At 46.3% G+C, this 19,047-nt stretch overlaps 1 protein-coding gene across 10 annotated transcripts in view; it reads right to left on the minus strand.

The window, feature by feature from the left end:
• The window catches only part of nrcama (neuronal cell adhesion molecule a), a 63,104-nt gene that overhangs the window by 18,257 nt on the left and 25,800 nt on the right, over window positions 1-19,047 (minus strand). For 8 of the 10 annotated variants that reach the window (XM_020056414.3, XM_020056418.3, XM_010895128.5 and 5 more), the window contains exons 3-13: window positions 8,710-8,919; window positions 8,051-8,068; window positions 7,328-7,433; window positions 6,605-6,798; window positions 6,193-6,315; window positions 5,831-6,001; window positions 2,075-2,186; window positions 1,462-1,646; window positions 1,115-1,246; window positions 412-555; window positions 170-281 (exon numbers count right to left, since the gene is read on the minus strand). In XM_020056414.3, the coding sequence (XP_019911973.3) occupies window positions 170-281; window positions 412-555; window positions 1,115-1,246; window positions 1,462-1,646; window positions 2,075-2,186; window positions 5,831-6,001; window positions 6,193-6,315; window positions 6,605-6,798; window positions 7,328-7,433; window positions 8,051-8,068; window positions 8,710-8,803 (1,391 nt within the window). In that variant the 5' untranslated portion in view covers window positions 8,804-8,919. The remainder of the gene's footprint in view (window positions 1-169; window positions 282-411; window positions 556-1,114; window positions 1,247-1,461; window positions 1,647-2,074; window positions 2,187-5,830; window positions 6,002-6,192; window positions 6,316-6,604; window positions 6,799-7,327; window positions 7,434-8,050; window positions 8,069-8,709; window positions 8,920-19,047) is intronic. The other 2 variants (XM_020056415.3, XM_020056413.3) reach the window with 1 other exon arrangement.

Below are 19,047 nucleotides of genomic sequence, written 5' to 3' on the forward strand. Positions count from 1 at the left end.
ACTGAGTTTGCAAGGTGACACATCTGTTGTTTTGTTCCTGAGCAAAAGTCCACCCAGGTCATTGCTGAAACTCAGAATTAGTTTGAAATCATTCTTACCTAGTAAAATAGGTTCTAAATCATTGCTACCTGGTAACGTAACAGTATAGATAAATAGTAAATAGACTGACCATGTAATGGATGGTATGGGCGAACCGAACGAGGCACAGTCCAGTAAGGCAGGCCTGTTGGTGATGACCTGGTACACATTGTTGGGCGGAGTCAGTATCCTCGGAGGTTCGGCTGAGAAGATGAACACGGATGAGGATCTCTGTACGTTTCTGGGGGTATACTGGCCTGGGCACAAATTCTGCCCTTGACAGAAACACTCTGGAAAAGGTGCTCCCCAGAGTGGTTTGGTTTGGTAACTCACCAAGCACGTTGACGAAGGCGTTGGCCAGCAGATAGCCAAACTCATTGGACGCGTTACACTGGTAGACTGCACTGGAGCCGGTCTGGACGTCGTTCAGGATCACAGTGTCGTCCTCCACCTTCCGATTTACGTCCTTTGGAGAGTCTATCAAGGGGTCATGGGCTATTTAACATGGTATATTGTACATTCAGTCATTTACGCTCTTCCTGCTCATCTGGATGTTCATAGTCGACAGAGATACATAATTATAGAGGTGCTCAGATCACTGGGGGAACAACTCTCATCCTGAGATGGACAATTTCAGGACTATCAAATTCATCACCTTATTAGGATCGCCAGCAATTTAAAGGTACAGGTATAAAATTCAGGATTTTAAACCTGTTCAGGATGAAACTGGAACCTACAAATCCAGTTTGTAGGTTCAGGATTCCAAAAAATTAAGGACCCTTATCTACAGCTAACATGCTAGTTTATACTGTACACTTTCAGCCATAGTGCCTAGGATAGCATTAGTTCACAAATCTCGCATAAATGCCCAAATGACCATATGTGGGCAAATAACCACATGACCATATGACTTTGGAAAGTGGCCACATTGCCAAGAGGGCCACACTGCCAAAATCTAGCACTATCCCTTTAAGGTGTTAGGAATGGCTATGGTTCTTTTGATTAGACCATGTTGGAGAGAGGGAACCAGACTCACTCTCTATGGCCACTCCATTGACAGACCAGGTGATTGTGGGCTTGGGGTCTCCACCGACGCGGCAGGTGAGAATTCCTGTCTCCTTGGGTGCCAAGATCAAGTTCCTGGGCGCACTAATCCAGTATGGAGCCGCTGAGGGGAAAATATTAGAGAAAAAGAGAGGGAAGACGTAATCTTAAAGACAGACAATCCCTTGGAAAAAAAACATGCCTTACTGTAGGGAAGAAAAATATTTCCAAATTCGGCCAAACACAGGGAGAGGAAACCAAAACCATTAAATGTTTCAATGTTTCACATACATGGAATCAATATATAAACTATTCCTATCTCAGCATTCCGTGACTGACCTTTGACATTGACTTTGATGATGTGGTGCCCGGCGCCTAGGCTGTTCTTGGCGGTGCAACGGTAGTCACCGGCATCCGCTTCCGTCACGTCTACGATCTTCAACGTCTTCTGGAAGTTATGGAAGGACGTCCGGCCGCTGGGAAGGTCCCCACTCTCCTTACGCCACGAGATATCCGGAGTCGGACTAAGGTTAACGTCAACATCGTATTTAGACAACGACAAAACAGAACATTGATATATTCATACATGTTCTCATAAGTTGAAAGTAGTTAGTCAACAGCCAGAGTGCTACATGTCTCTTGACATAGTCCACCTGACAAAGACATTTTACATTTTGTTGATTTAACCGACGCCCTTATCCAAAACTACATACATTTCTGACCAGACCCCCTGTGGGAATCAAACCCACAACCTCTGGTGTCACACGCTCCATGCTTTCCCAACTGAGGTACACAGGACCACAAGTCCTAACAAAGTAGAGCCATGATATAGCTGAGGCGTCCAATACAATGATGTCTATAACAGCTCCCACGGTCCAAACCAAGGGAGGTGCAGCATCCGGACAAGGCGTGGCAGTAATCTAGCACAGACAAAAAGAAGAGTCATACTCACAGGCCTTCAGCGATGCACTCCAACTCCAGAACACCTCCCCGGAGGACCATCTGGGTGCTGCTTTGGCCCAGAGGAGCCATGAAACTGGGCCGCCGCTCCTCCGCCGGGCTGCCTGGATGCGCCACATGGAGACACACATCTCAGTACAGGAAAAACACTCTAACACCCTTATGTCCTTCCCACAACCCCCGAGCCGAGTTGACCTGAACCAAGCTAAGACTTTTCTAACCCAGGTACCCGGTTCACAAACACCCAGGTCGATAGCTGTGACCTTTTGGAGCAACAGTAGTCCAACACCAGCGTCATTATAGTTATATAACTTTAGTCATTTCTTCTATGACATAATGACTCATTGGCCTTTACTGTAACAGTGGTAGAGGGATGTAATGTGATGGATTCATTAGATAACTGTAGCCCGGCGATGCCATCAGATATACAGAGTGAAACTGGAGCGGCAGGCCGGCCATTTTCAATATGTCTCAATCAGGGGATCTGGGATCAGGCTAAGATCATCACTGCCCCTTAGAGCTTCTTCCGCCACGTCACCACTGGTGTCCTTCCGCCACATCGCTCGCATAAGCTAGGACCATGAGCAAGGCCTCGCTGAAAGGTTGCAAAAATCTCTCCCAGGCGAAATACTATAATGAGGATAGTTTGAAAAGTGCTTGGGGAGGGTAGGCTGTAGAACATATTGGCATGAACCTCCAGTTGAATAGACAGTGCGTATTGTGCTAGCTGATGGTCTTTCCATCCATGTCTTTGTCAGGGTCAGAGACTTACATAAGAAGAACATGGAAAGCTCAAGTAGACCTGAAAGATGTTACCACATTGGTATGCTAAGTGCTTCAAGTGTGATTTTATCATCTTTTGTTATTGAGTTATGGGTTGAATATCACATACACTCACCTAAAGGATTATTAAGAACACCATACAAATACTGTGTTTGACCCCCTTTCGCCTTCAGAACTGCCTTAATTCTACGTGGCATTGATTCAACAAGGTGCTGAAAGCATTCTTTAGAAATGTTGATAGGATAGCATCTTGCAGTTGATGGAGATTTGTGGGATGCACATCCAGGGCATGAAGCTCCCGTTCCACCACATCCCAAAGATGCTCTATTGGGTTGAGATCTGGTGACTGTGGGGGCCATTTCAGTACAGTGAACTCATTGTCATGTTCAAGAAACCAATTTGAAATTATTCGAGCTTTGTGACATGGTGCATTATCCTGCTGGAAGTAGCCATTAGAGGATGGGCACATGGTGGTCATAAAGGGATGGACATGGTCAGAAATAATGCTCAGGTAGGCCGTGGCATTTAAACGATGCCCAATTGGCACTAAGGGGTCTAAAGTGTGCCAAGAAAACATCCCCCACACCATTACACCACCACCACCAGCCTGCACCGTGGTAACAAGGCATGATGGATCCATGTTCTTATCCTGTTTACGCCAAAATTCTGACTCTACCATCTGAATGTTTCAACAGTAATCGAGACTCATCAGACCAGGCAACATTCTTCCAGTCTTCAACTGTCCAATATTGGTGAGCTTGTGCAAATTGTAGCCTCTTTTTTCCTATTGGTAGTGGAGATGAGTGGTACCCGGTGGGGTCTTCTGCTGTTGTAGCCCATCACAAATGCTTTGCTGCATACCTCGGTTGTAACGAGTGGTTATTTCAGTCAAATCAGCTTGAATCAGTCGGCCCATTCTCCTCTGACCTCTAGCATCAACAAGGCATTTTTGCCCACAGGATTGCCGCATACTGGATGTTTTTCCCTTTTCACACTATTCTTTGTAAACCCTAGAAATGGTTGTGCGTAAAAATCCCATTTCCCATCCTGACATTCAGTTTGGAGTTCAGGAGATTGTCTTGACCAGGACCACACCCCTAAATGCATTGAAGCAACTGCCATGTAATTGGTTGATTAGATAATTGCATTAATGAGAAATTGAACAGGTGTTCCTAATAATCCTTTAGGTGAGTGTAGGTGGAGAATATTAGGATTCACAGTGAATGAATGCTGAGATGATTCTTTACAGTAGAACATTATTGGACATTGCTTTGTAAAGAACGCCCACCTAAAGACTAAACAAAGGAACAGCCACTGACGTAAAGAAAAGGGATTTGATTGGTTGACTTTTCTTGATGGGTTTTCTAGAAATAAATCCCCTTCTCATTAAGGCAAAATATTTTCCATAAGTGAGAAAGGGCACCAAGCTAATACAGTACAAAGTCAAAGGGAGAGAGCCTGTTATGTGATGAAGTTTGATTAATTTCATTTTATTTTATGTTATTTTGTTAGGGTTCACTTAGTCACAGTATGAGATTGGGAGTAGATGGTCAGTTTAAGTTAGACTAGGGTTGCAAATATCACAGGACTTTCAGGAAATATACAGGCTATTCAGGAAATCCAGTTTGTAGGATTCCCGGACTCCTTCAACCAGGATTTCTGTGAAAAATAAACTGATGATTTTCTGAAAGTTTCCTGAATTGTTTCAACCCTCGGCTGGACAGAAGGTAAGTCTGGAGGGTCAGGTATGTTCACGATAACACCACAGGGTGGGGTGGGGTGGGGCTGGGTTCACTTTGGGGAGTAGAGGCGTATGTAACATCACTCACCACTATATATATCGTTTGTATAATTGTACATAGCTGCCACAGTTTCATTGATTGCATCCACTGAAAAATCAATCAGAAAATGGTGAGCATGCAGGACTACATATATACATTAACATGGGGAGGATCGTCCGTCAGTGGGGAGGATCGTCTGTCAGGGGGAGGATCGTCCGTCAGGGGGAGGATCGTCCCTCAGGGGGGAGGATCGTCCGTTAGGGGGGGATAGTCCATCGGGGGGAGGATCATCCGTCAGTGGGGAGGATCGTCCGTCAGGGGGGAGGTTCGTCCGTCAGGGGGAGGATCCTTCGTCAGGGGGAGGTTTGTTTGTCAGGGGGGAGGATCGTCCGTCGTGGGGGAGGATCTTTCGTCGGGGGGAGGATCGTTCATCGGGGGGAGGATCATCCGTCAGGGGGGAAGATTGTCCGTCAGGGGGAGGATCGTCCATCAGGGGGGAGGTTCGTCCATCAGGGGGGAGGTTCGTCCGTCAGGGGGGAGGTTTGTCCGTCAGAGGGAGGATCATTCGTCAGGGGGGAAGATCGTCCATCAGGGGGGAGGATCGGTTTGAGAAAAGGGAAAATCAATAAATAACAGCAACGTCATGAAAAGTTGTCAGATACAACACAAATCTGAAGATTTCACGTGAGTATTACACAAAAATATTGATAATACTGAAAATATTGGAAAACATGACAATGTGACAATGTACTGAACCAGGAAAATGACAGTTCAATGACTAAACCATAAAGGGCCCAAACGAAAAACAGTACCAGATTACCCGGGGACTGCCTGAGACAGACTGTCCATAGTGGCTACAACACCACTGGTCCTAACCTTTAGGCTTAACCCTTAGTCTGAACCCTAAGTATTAAACCTTAGTCTTAACCCTAAGTGTTATCCCTTAGTCTGAACCCTTAGGCTTAACCACTGCCACACAGCCTTCTGCTCATACAGCTTCATTCTTCCACCCAATGGACCGGTCAGTGCCTCTGGGTTGCTGCAGGACGAACACAGTCTTCCCTTGGAGGGGGATGTACTTCTGTTGTACCTGCAGTGGGAGGTGCCACTGCAGGGCGGGGAAGTGTAGGGGGTGAATCGGGCCAGGCTTGAGTGCTTGTTGGCTGAGTGTTGGGGTCACTTACTGTCCAGGACTTTGACTGTGATGGGTTGTTTCTGCTGGATGGTCTGGGTGTGGGGGAAGCGGGCGTAGCAGATGTAGTCGTTCCTGGTGTCGTCCACCAAGACGTTAGAGAAGTACAGGTCTCCGTTCAACGCCTGAGAAACACGTGTGTCCTGTGTCAGGCGCTGGAAGTCTGCGAAGCGCCGAGAGAGAGACAGAGGACGGCATTTCCGACACAAATAAAACAACTTGTTAGGGAATATATTGAAGGCAGCCTTAACACACATCAGTGAAGCACAGTCGTGTTCACACTGAAAAACTTGTTTCACTGACTTCAAATGGAGTCATGTTCACCATCCACCCGGCCCGACCTTGTGAACTTACTGTTATCCATCCAGAAGATGATGGGAGGAGGCAAGCCAGCAGGGGGTCTACACTGCAGCACCAGAGACACGCCCACCTGAACTAGGATTGGCTCGTTTCTCTCCTTCGACCACAAGGGGGACCCTGCGAGTCACCCAGACAACATGGACCACAGAGAGGGGGCAGCTTTGTTTTAATATGTCATCAGGAAATATGAAATGGTCTCCCCCTCCCAACTCCTCTAAATCACTCAACTGACATTGATAAAAGGCTATATCTCGGTTATAACACCAGTTCATAACATTAGTTCAAAACAAAAGGTCAGAACACTTGTTCATGCTACCACAGGTCAATACAGGATCAAATATACAGTTAAATGAATGAAGACACTTGTAGCACGAGTTTGGTGGCTGCCGCAGGCATCAGTTCTTACTGGACTGTCTGATGACGATGTTGTTGGAGAGGGCGGTGCCATGCTCATTTCGCGCGGTGCACTGATACACCCCCTCGTAGGCCTCCGCCTTCTCCCCATTGATGTCGATGACCAGGGTCCCCGAGCTCGGCTTCATCAGCACTTTGGGGTCCTTCTCCACGTCGAAGTGGGTCCCATTCCGCGTCCACGAGAAGCTGGCATGACACAGGGAGTCAGAGTGAGGTGGAGGAGAGGACCTAATTAGCGGTCAGTCGGAAAGGTCAGACACGCTACTACACGGAATACGTTTGAACAATGATAGCTATTCCAGTGGCACTGTAGCCGTAGTCATTTGTGCAAACGTGACATGTGTGGAAACAACCTCCAGAGGGCCTGTCTGGGAGGCGGTGTGTGCAAAGGTCTGGGAAGAGGGAGGCCCCTACACTGAACGGCGTAGCTAATGGTCTCTAAATGGTTGTTAGGCTCAGGCAGATGTTACAGTGTTGCTAAAGCTTTGGATGGGTCTCCGCGGTAATGGTCTCTATGGTGACTGACACCCCCCGCAAGACATTAGTCTTCCCGCAGCGGCGAATACGCCAACCGGATGAGACTATGGAGTTCGAAGCCAAATGGAAAGTGTGAAAGCGAGGAGGAAACTCGCAGGGCCCATCAGGTCGCCTCACAGCCGTGTGGAATCAGCATTGGTGCCAAAATAAAATGATCTTCACGGTGCCTTCCACTCACCTGGGGTGTGGCTTCCCTTTAGCCTCGCAGTGGATGACAATGTTCTCACGTGGGTCGATGATGAAGTCCTTGGGGGACTGGTGGGTTATGGTGGGGGGCTGTGGTACTATAGTCAGATGAGGAAAGGGTTAACCAGAAGCTCGTCAACACAGGCTTGACAGTATCACATATGCACACACACACACACACACACACACGCATGCATGCTTGCACACATGCACACGTACACACATACACACACACACACACACGCACACACACAACCATAGAAACAAAAGCAGAAGCATCACATTAGCAAGGGCTTGGAGTGAATACGCCATGCACTCAGACCAAAGCAGCAACAGTCAATACCTACGAGCCACGGCCTGTCCAAGGACACACAACTAACACAGGTAACCGCCAGGGAGAAGGAAACACCCAACACAGCCTCATGACACCACGCGTTTCCTTTATTCTGGCCGTTCCCTGTCTATTGCGATTTCAAATATTGACAATCGCCTCATTTCCATGATAATGACATGGCACAAGAAACAAAACGAATACAAAACAAAAGTAATTATTAGCATAATAATTAGAAGCTTGCTTGAAAACACGAGGGGCGAATAGCCACATGCAAATTTAGCAACGTCACCGCACTCCAATCCACGCGACAAGAAACAACTCCTCAACACACCATCACTTCACACTGAAGCTCAGAGTCCGAGTCACAGACCGACAACTTACATCCTTCCAGAACTTTAGCTTTTAGTCCCCAGTGATGTCATGAAACAGTAAAGGAAGGCAGGGAAAGCTAAGTGTCAGTTAGCCCTTGAAGAAAATCTCTTCTCTATAACACTATGGTCACATTGGATCATGTCACCATTGGCATTGATCTGCTGAATCCCTGTGTCACTAAGCAGAGGGCTTCTCTGAACCTCGACGTATTCACTTGTACCTACCTGTAATTTCATGAAGAATAACCGATTTCTGAAATATTTCTACATTTTATACTTTAATTATTCAGCCGGCGTTGTTATTCAAACACATACATTACTCACAGCATACATTTGTAGAAGTACTTTTGCACATATTTTTTGTTACAGGGGGAGGGGAGGGGTGAATATGCCTGGGGATGATTAGGTGGTCATGATGAAGAGGGCAGGACACAGAGTTTAACACCCGTCCACTAAGACATGCCCCTCCACAGAGCAGTGTCCCCGTCATTAGGATTTGATCTGTGGACCAGAGGAAAGAGCGCCTCCTACTGGCCCTCCAAAACCACATCCAGCAGGAGCGGGTCTCCCATCCAGGGCCCAACCGGGACCGAACCTGCATCCTGCTCTTCCATTTTCAGGACCACATGAATATTCGTATTTACAGTCCCCATATCCTACACCACTTACGGTCAAGAGGCACTTCCAAGCCTGCAGTCATGTGACCCAGGAATATCGCCAGCAAAGCTCCATTGCTCAGCACCCATATCCTCTTCCTGTCCATGGTCCGACGTGTCACCTAAACAGGCCTCCCGCTGCACTGGCGTGTCACGCTGAAAGTTCCCCACAATCAGGACGACGTCAGGGACAAGCAGTACATCCACTGCGCCAGTCAGCCAGCTGAGAGAGAGAGGGAAGGAAAGAGAGAGAGAGAGAGAGAGAGAGAGAGAGGGAAAGAAAGAGAGAGAGAGCGAAAGAGAGAGGGAAAGAAAGAGAGAGGGAAAGAAAGAGAGAGGAAGAGAGAGAGAGAGAGAGAGAGAGAAAGAGAGAGAGGGAAAGAAAGAGAGTGAGGCAAAGAAAGAGAGAGAGAGGGAAAGAAAGAAAGGGAGAGAAAGAGAGAGAAATATATTAAATGCTCTTATTGCAAAGCTGTTAGAGTCTCATAACCAAAACAGCACTCCCTAAACTACCATGGGTAACCTCGGCCGCATAGACATGCCACGCAAGTTAATTCGGCCGTAGCCCCATCGGCACAGCCGCAGTCTGCCAGATAGCAGCACCGTCACCATGCCAACCATACGGATCCCATCACAGCTGAATGGAGAACCACATGGACACACTTCTGCTGTCAACAACAGCCGGGGTTTGAAACCGAATCAATCAGTTGAAAAATTGTTTACAGGCACTAGGAAGCACCTGTCGTTGGTTTGTAAATGAACTTCACCCTGGGGACCTGGAGGGTGAAAACAATCGGGCTTATTTCACTGTCATCCACCCATTCATAATCACTGGAGGGATCACGATGGGAGTCTCACTGGATATCACCGGAGAACATGCGTTTGGTGTGTTTATGTGAATAAAGGCCGGGTACGGTGAACCCATGTAGCACAGGCAGAAAAGGAGCTAGCTATTAACTATTGTGTCAGCGCTCCACGCCCGGTTGGCTAGAGAGGAGAGAAAGGATGGAGTCAGAGAGGAGATGAAGGAGGGAGTCAGAGAGGAGAGGAAGGATGGAGTCAGAGAGGAGATGAAGGAGGGAGTCAGAGAGGGGAGGAAGGGGGAATTCAGGGAGAAGAAAATGGGGGGGGATCAGGGAGGAGAGGAAGGGGGGAGTCAAGGAGGAGAGGAAGGGAGGGGAAGATTGGGGAGTCAGAGAGGGGAAGAAGGCGGGAGTTAGAGAGGGGAGGAACGGGGGAGTCAGAGACAGGAGGAAGTGGGGAGTCAGAGAGGAAAGGAAGGGGGAGTCAGGGAAGAGAGGAAGTGGGGAGTCAGAGAGGAAGTGGGGAGTCAGAGAGGAGAGGAATGGGGGAGTCAGGGAGGAGAGGAAGGGGGAGTCAGAGAGGAGAGAAAGGAGAGAGTCAGAGATGAGAGGAAGGGGGGAGTCAGAGAGAGGGGGAAGTGGGGAGTCAGAGAAGAGAGGAAGGGGGGAGTCAGAGAGGAGAAGATGGTGGGAGTCAGAGAGGAGAGGAAGGGGGAGTCATGGAAAGGAGAAAGGGGGGAGTCAGAGAGTGGAGGAAGTGGGGAGTCAGGGAGGAGAGGAAGGGGGGAGTCAGAGAGGAGAGGAAGGGAGGAGTCAGAGAGGAGAGGAATGGAGGAGTCAGAGAGGAGAGGAAGGGAGGAGTCAGAGAGGAGAGGAAGGGAGGAGTCAGAGAGGAGAGGAAGGATGGAGTCAGAGAGGAGAGAATAGAAGAAGAGAACAGAGCATCCTGTGCTGTCTGGTAAATGGACTTAAATCAGAAGGATGGATATACATTATTCATGACCACACCACGCATGCACCACACACACACCACACACACACATCACACACACCACACACACATCACACACACACCACACACACATTACACACACACACCACACACACCACACACACACACCACACACTCATCACACACACCACACACACATCACACACACCACACACACATCACAAACACATCACACACACACCACACACACACCACACACACATCACAAACACATCACACACACACAGCTATGAAGCCCCAGTCTCAACATAAACCTTTTTAGGGCCTCAGCCAGAATCAGGTTTAAGATGGAGGTTTGAGCCTGAGGTTTGAGATGGAGGTTTTAGATGGAGATTTTAGATGGAGATTTTAGATGGTGATTTAGACGGAGGTTTTAGATGGAGATTTTAGATGGAGATTTTAGATGGTTTAGATGTAGGTTTTAGATGTAGGTTTTAGATGGAGGTTTTAGATGGAGGTTTTAGGTGGATGTTTTAGGTGGAGGTTTTAGGTGGATAGGGGTTGAAGTGTTACACATCTCTGCTATTCTGATGGATGAAAAACCACCTGACTGAAATACTTCATACAGAGTTAAAAGGCTGTGTGAAAATGGGACACAGGACAGAGGGAGAGAGACTGCATTCATATCTTACAATGACATTATCAGACAGCACATTTATTGTTTTCCATTACAGTGAAATGAAAACATTGGGTAGGCATGTACTGGATGTATAGCAAGGTCAGATGCTCACTGAAACTATGAACTATTTATTGAAACAATGCTACAGTCTGATTTTATACTTACAATATTAACTCAAAATTAAAATAATGCACTCTCAGATTATATAATGATATTACACCCCAACACACATACATAAACACACAACTCTCTCTCACACACACACCCACAGACAGACACACAGACACACCTACAGACAGACCCACAGACACACCCAAACACAGACTCACAGACAGACCCACAGACAGACTCACAGACAGACCCACAGACAGACTCACAGACAGACCCACAGACAGACCCACAGACACACCCACAGACAGACACACAGACACACCCACAGACCGACACACAGACAGACACACAGACAGACACACAGACAGACAGACCCACAGACACACCCACAGACAGACACACAGACAGACACACAGACAGACCCACAGACAGACACACAGACAGACCCACAGACAGACACACAGACTGCCATCTCACATAAATGTGACCCATGTCTACCTAATCTAGTAGGCCTCCTTGGTCTTTATCACCTAAACAACATTCTTCATAACATTTTATTTTCTTCATAATCTGCTCAGTGTTTCCAGTCTGTATTGAGCCAGATCATTGCAGAGGATGATTGAGATCAGGGATGTTGGCTGGAAGGCAGGCCAAATATCTCTCTGCTTGACCTTTGCCTATCTTGCTCTGACTTCCTCAAAGGTCACATGACAAGTTATTTGCCCTGTAGCTTTGTCCTAGCCTTATTGTCTCTTTCTCTCTCACTGTAACTTACTCACTCACTTTCTCCGTCTCCCTCTGCCTGTAGGGTTGTGTTCAATCTGTATGTCACCAACTCTCTCTGTCTCTTTCTCTGACTCTCTCTGTCTGCTTCTCAGTGCCTGTAGTGTTGACTCAGTCTATGTCACTATCTCTCAGTCTATGTCACTATCTCTCATTCTATGTCACTATCTCTCAGTCTATGTCACTATCTCTCAGTCTATGTCACTAGCTCTCAGTCTATGTCACTATCTCTCATTCTATGTCACTATCTCTCCGTCTATGTCACTATCTCTCAGTCTATGTCACTATCTCTCAGTCTATGTCACTATCTCTCAATCTATGTCACTAGCTCTCAGTCTATGTCACTAGCTCTCAGTCTATGTCACTATCTCTCAGTCTATGTCACTAGCTCTCAGTCTATGTCACTAGCTCTCAGTCTATGTCACTAACTCTCAGTCTATGTCACTAGCTCTCAGTCTATGTCACTAACTCTCAGTCTATGTCACTAACTCTCAGTCTATGTCACTAGCTCTCAGTCTATGTCACTAGCTCTCAGTCTATGTCACTAGCTCTCAGTCTATGTCACTAGCTCTCAGTCTATGCCACTAGCCCTTCTTTAGGACTAACAGTCATACAGAAGCCTCCAGGGGCTCCACTGGGACTGAGACGCAACCTCATGCCAGCTAAGCTTAGACAGGATGGCTGTTAAAGTAGATCAGGCCAATCTGCTTCAGCAAATGTGCCCCAGTATAGACGCACAGAGACCCAGAAATGTGGATCCACTGACTGAGATCCGCAAGCGGTCTGTCTGCCCTCTCAGTGATTCAGGGCTTTATAGTGTGGTGTTGTGTCCTCAGTATAACCAGGGTAAAACCTCTCTCAGAGGCCCCAGTTAGCCTAGTGGTTGCTGCATCTGATCAGGGAAATAAAGGTTCTGTTCTGTATAACGGTTCTGTATAACGGTTCTGTTATAGATGTGGTATATTGAGTCTTTTGTTGTTTTGTTGTAGAGGTAGTATGTTCTCATCTTTTGGGAGAGGTAGTATGTCGTTATTTTTGGGAGAGGTAGTATGTTGTTATTTTATGGGAGAGGTAGTACATTCTTATTTTATGGGAGAGGTAGATTGTTGTTATTTTATGGGAGAGGTAGTATGTTGTTATTTTATGGGAGAGGTAGTATGTTGTTATTTTATGTGTGAGGTAGTACGTTCTTATTTTATGGGAGAGGTAGTATGTTGTTGTTTTGTCGGAGAGATAGTATGTAATTGATTTATGGAGAGGTAGTAGTTTTGTAGAAAAGTAGTAATTTGTCGTTTAGTTGGACGGGGAGATGATTGATGGGGTAGCCAATGAGCCGTTCTGTTATAAAGCTTAAAGGACCTGAAAAAACCTCTGCATAAAGGATGATATGTTTTATTCATATGAACACAATCAGGACATCATGCTGTCCTTTATCAAGCCCTGCAAGTCATTCTGTGAGTCTGAATGAGGAATGGTGAGCACTTAAGAGCTTATAGCTAAAATAAAAAACTGAGACCAAAAAATAGTATAATGTAAAAAGTACAGCTCCAGGAAATATTAAGAGACCACTGCACCTTTCTCTTTCCTTTCCCAAAAAGATGAAAATAAAGGTTTTGGGTGAGGAACAGAAGGGTTAAAATTAAGAGACCACTGCACATTGAACTCTTCTGTTCCTCACTCAATACTTTCCTTTTCAACTTTTTTGGAAAGGAAAGAACAATGTGCAGTGGTCTCTCCATTTTTTCCGGAACCGTATATATTTTGTTCATATGACTCACAAATAAGTGTGTGAGTGTTTATGCCCCTGGATTGTTTTCTGGCATGTTGTATGCACCACTGAGCAACTAAATCTGAGAATACATCAATCTTGATGTTAAAGGAAAGTTCTTGGTGGCACTGGAAAGACATTGCCTCCCAGGACAGCTGAGTCACTGTACCCAGTTAAAATCCAGGTCACGGCATGAAGCCGGTGTACAGGAGTCACTGCAGAGGGCAGTGCAAATTGGTTCAGAACTGTACAGGTTGGATAGTTAGGATGTCAGACCAGGCTGACTTGTCTCGTTGCTCTCTAGCGACACCTTGTGGCGGGTTGGGTGTCTGCAAGTACAATCACGTTTTTTGTATGGAAGAAAGTTTTCTTCTCCAAGCGGGTCACACCAAATGTTTCCTGGTTGACTGAACAGTTTGACAAAAACCAGAGCTGTTTGGCGAGGTCTGAGGACACAGCTTGATCTACGCTTCTCGCGAACCCTCTAGGAGTTGCTGCATTGACGCAAGGCAATAATGACAAATTCGACAAAACGTGTTAAAATAATAATTACAATAAAACAAATTTCTTTATGTAAGGTAAGCACCACTAAGCAGCCTCATTCTGAAAATTATGATTTTTGGCCACTAGTTGTAAACATTTTGCTGTTGAGATAAAAAGGTTCCTAAAAAAGTGTGTATGATGTCATGTATTTGCTAATTTGTTGTCATGTATTTGCTGATTTATTGTCATGTATTTACTGATTTGCTGTCATGTATTTGCTGATTTGCTGTCATGTATTTGCTGATTTGTTGTCATGTATTTGCTGATTTATTGTAATTTATTTGCAGATTTATTGTCATGTATTTGCTGGTTAATTGTTATGTATTTGCTGATTTCTTATAATGTATTTGCTGATTTGCTGTTATGTATTTGCTGATTTCTTGTCATGTATTTGCTGATTTGCTGTCATGTATTTGTACATTTCTTGTCATGTATTTGCTGATTTGTTGTTATGTATTTGCTGATCTCTTGTCATAAATTTGCTGATTCTACTGATGGGCATACACACATAGAAACAACACATTACACATATTACACATGCAGGCAAAATATTAATGTCTTTCCAGAGGACTCATCTATGACGGAGTGTATGACTGGATTGACAAACAAGCCTGGCAGACTCCCCTCCCTCCGCCGTGATTCTCCACCACTAACCCTGTTATGGGGCCTGAGTCACTAGTGCTCTTCCAATGCCGTCCCTAGAAGGGGGCATCATGTCAAATCATGCTTTTGGCCACACCGAACGTGAGTGGGTTGAGTCACTGATGAGTTCTTTCTGTCTTGCTTTGTCCTCCCTGGGGCTCAAGTGATGGGAAAGAATTCTGTGAGCTATGAGCTCGGCCTTGTCTCAAGGTGGTTGGTAGTTTGGGGCTATGCTTGGCAAAGTTTGGTGAGGCTATTTTCTGCCTGGTTGGTCCTGACCAGGGGAATCTATGGATGGAGTCACAATGTCTTCCTGGCCTGATGACTCCTAGCCATCCAAAGTCCACCAATTTGACCGTAAAAATAAAAGTGTTCTTATAAAGCCAGAAGAGGACGGGCCAAGAGCACTTACAAAATAAACTATAGACTGATTGATCAAGTTTGTGTATGTCTACATGCTGAATTAACATCCTGTATGTTGAGTCGCACTAAGCAGACAGATTGAAACTGTCTGTCTATTAGTTATTTGCTGAGACCCTCAACAAACATCTGTTCCAGATAGGTGACTAAGACACGTACATATCAAGTCCCCCCCGAACTGTGCTACACAGCGCTCAAAAGCATGTTTATCTCCCTACATCTGGACATCACTGCATCTGCTGGAACTGGAAATCAACTACAGAACAATGCCTATTATATACTCGTATTTAAACAGCGACCTGGCCTTTTAAAGACTGTATGAAAACTATCCCTGTGGTATGTGTGGAGAGAAGGGCCTCTTCAAATTGCCACATAGAGATCCCATTCCATTCTCATTTTTAATTTGATGTATTCCTATGTGTCCTCCAGTGTTTGTCCAGTGGTCCATTGACATGTTAATGTCCTCCCCACAGCGTCCACAGAGGACCATACATCGCCCAAAGACCCGAGGGGAGACGACCGGTCAGGAGGTGAAAGATCTATTGATTATTCTCACGCGCGTCGGCTACACATTCATGAACGATGAGTTGTGGCCATAATGTGGAAGTTGGCACACAGTCACACACACACACACACACACTACACACACTTAATTTTTCATAAATTTGTACCTCTGGACTTCTGGTCAAAGAAAGTTTGCACCCAAAGACCTGGGGGGATTGAGTGGGAGCAAAATTACTACGCTGTGTCCACGGCAACGCTGTTGTCGATGAGTTCCAACTCTGCTACCGAGGGAGTATTCTCCATCAAATAGTAGCCTAGGAGATGAGACAGTGAGTGACACTAACATAACCATCTTCCTGTAAACTCTGAGAGGGGATTCATTCTAAAGACGGCCCTCAAACACACTCAGTTCAGAGAGGGAAAGAGAGCTGGAGTTGGTTTTAACAGTGAATCCCCACTTCAGTCAGGGGAGCCCCCCTTTTCAGTCAGATGAGTATTTATACTAAATCTACTCAGTAAATATGCGCCATTCCGGCCATCTGGCCCGTCTAACTTGTGTTTGTAGAACAAAATGATAACTCCAGGGTGGACGTCTGTCCCAGTATAGTAATTTGTCACTACTTAAGGCCTAATCTTTGAGAGTTTTGTTTACTTTTGAAGAAAAGACATGAGGAAGCATTTCTTAAATAACCCACAGAGAACAGATGCGCCACCATTCAAACATGCAGATCTCTGTCTAAAAAGTAAAGAATACCACACACAATCAGGTCAGGCATGTATGAAGTTGCACTTTAATTTACATGGGGTGTAAAATAATATGCTTCAAGCCTGACAGAAGGAGTCCGGTCAATTTTGAGCATGAAATTTAAGAAATGTGAATAAAATATGTCGGTAAGCAAACAACTGACCATGACTTTACTCCAGGGGTTCACAATGCGGATGTATTGTTCGACGAGCACTGTCAGCATGAGGTAGCAGAGGTACGTAAACACTTGTGTCACTGACTTTGTATTCTATGCCGTGTAGTTTCTAGTTAAATCCACAATGACACCAACACAAACTGACACACACACACACCCACACACGCCGAAAGCCTTTCCCGGCCCCTGTTTACAGAACGCCATCCGGGCGGACAGTGTAACAACGGCACAAGGCCTCAGATTGTGATCGCAGTCAAAATAAATGACCTCAGCCTTTTTTCGGCGCAAAAGGCGCGCAACGCGCTGTCTATAGACGGCTGGACGGGGTCAGTCATTCTAGCAGCTTCCACACTATTCTGTAGCTCTGTAAAGGCCTCGGCCTAGGCGCGCAGATACGGGCTTTGGGATACTGCTGACGGTCAGCATGCGGCGACGCTGACCGCGCCACAGGCTGTCCACGTTGTTGACGAGCGGGTTCCGCTGAAACTGCAAGGGGGGAGGGTTGGAGGGAGGGATTAGCACACCCCACCCCACACGCGCTGTCTGACAATGGATGTCAGATTGGAAAGCACCGAGCCAAATCTCAAACAAGGGCAGTTGGCAGTAAAAAATATGATTAATTGTTGAGACTATTCAAATATTTTTGCAGAGGAAGTAAAGAATCCCCTCAGCGACGCATCCACTTCAGTCTCCCCTAACCCCCATGACCCCCAACGTTTTTTTGTGAAACCATAAGACAGAGAGAAGCAGAAGGCTCTATTCTCCACCTCCTCCACCTCCTCCACCTCCTCCAAGAGCCTCCACCTCTCCCCTAAACGTCAGTCGTCACAACCCCGTCCGGAGAGAGGAGAGAGGAGAGAGGAGAGAGGAGAGAGGAGAGAGCTACTGGTCAGTGCTGCAGCTCCCACCTGTCACCCCTCCTCTGACAGGACAGGAAGTGAGAGAAGCAAGTCATTACTCAGCATGTATTCCAGGAGGCGGAGGGGGAGTGAGAGGAAACACTCTTCCATCAGGTGTCACTGAGCTTGGAGCACACAAACACAACACACAAGCAACACACACATAACAGACACACATCACATTCCCTTTCTGAAGCCCTTTTTACATCAGCATTTGTCACAAAGTGCTGATACAGATTCCCAGCCCGAGAAACGTCCCGGTCCTTCCCCAGCTCCCATCCCCTTATCTGCCCTGAAATGACTAATCCCTGCCCGAGGAACAGATGGAGCGATGAGGCACAGAAGGATGCCAACTCACACTCCCCCCTGCCACCCCCCTATCCAACCCCTCCCAAGCAGACAGAGAGAAAGACATGAGGGGAGAGTAACAGAGGGTTGGAGCGAGAGAAAGAGAGAGGGTGTGTTAGAAACAGAGAGAAACAGAGTGATAGAAAAAGAGAACAACAGAGAGAAAAGAGAGAGAGAGAGAGAGAGAGAGATGGAACGTGACAGAAAGTCAATTCAGTATATGAGGACAAGATCTTTAAAGGCAGAATAGCAAGTGATAGCAGCACACACCCCAAACACACACCCATTAACACACCCACACACACACCACACACACACACACACACCACACACACACACACACACCACACACACACTCCACACACAGCACATTGTGCCACTGGTGCCATAGTACAGAGCCCTGCGTTGCGCTCAGAGACCAGGGGGCCCAGTGTTCATCAATAGCTTTCATCTTTCACTGTAAAACAACTGATTAACAATGAGATCCAATGAAATCCACCCATATTACTCAGAGTTCATAGCCACCAATAAATATTTCATATTTCAAATGTTCCTGGTTTCGCCACAGTTTGGGGAATATTTTTGTGCTTATTATTTAATGAAACCTCACTGACACATACACAAACACACACACACAGACATGCAGACACACACACACACACACACACAGAAACAGACACACACTCACACACGCAAACACACACACGCACACACACACAGACACCCAGACACACACACACACACACATACACATACACACATACAGACACATACACTCACACATGCAAACACACACACACAGACACCCAGACACACACACACACACACATACACATACACACATACAGACACATACACTCACACATGCAAACACACACACACACACATACACAGAAACAGACACACACACAGAAACAAACTGCATGGATTTTAACCAGTGGTGCCAGTTCCGGCAGACTGCCTTCAAACTAATTGTCTA

Source organism: Esox lucius, chromosome 18 (genome assembly GCF_011004845.1).
Source record: "Esox lucius isolate fEsoLuc1 chromosome 18, fEsoLuc1.pri, whole genome shotgun sequence".
NCBI classification, from domain to species: domain Eukaryota; kingdom Metazoa; phylum Chordata; class Actinopteri; order Esociformes; family Esocidae; genus Esox; species Esox lucius.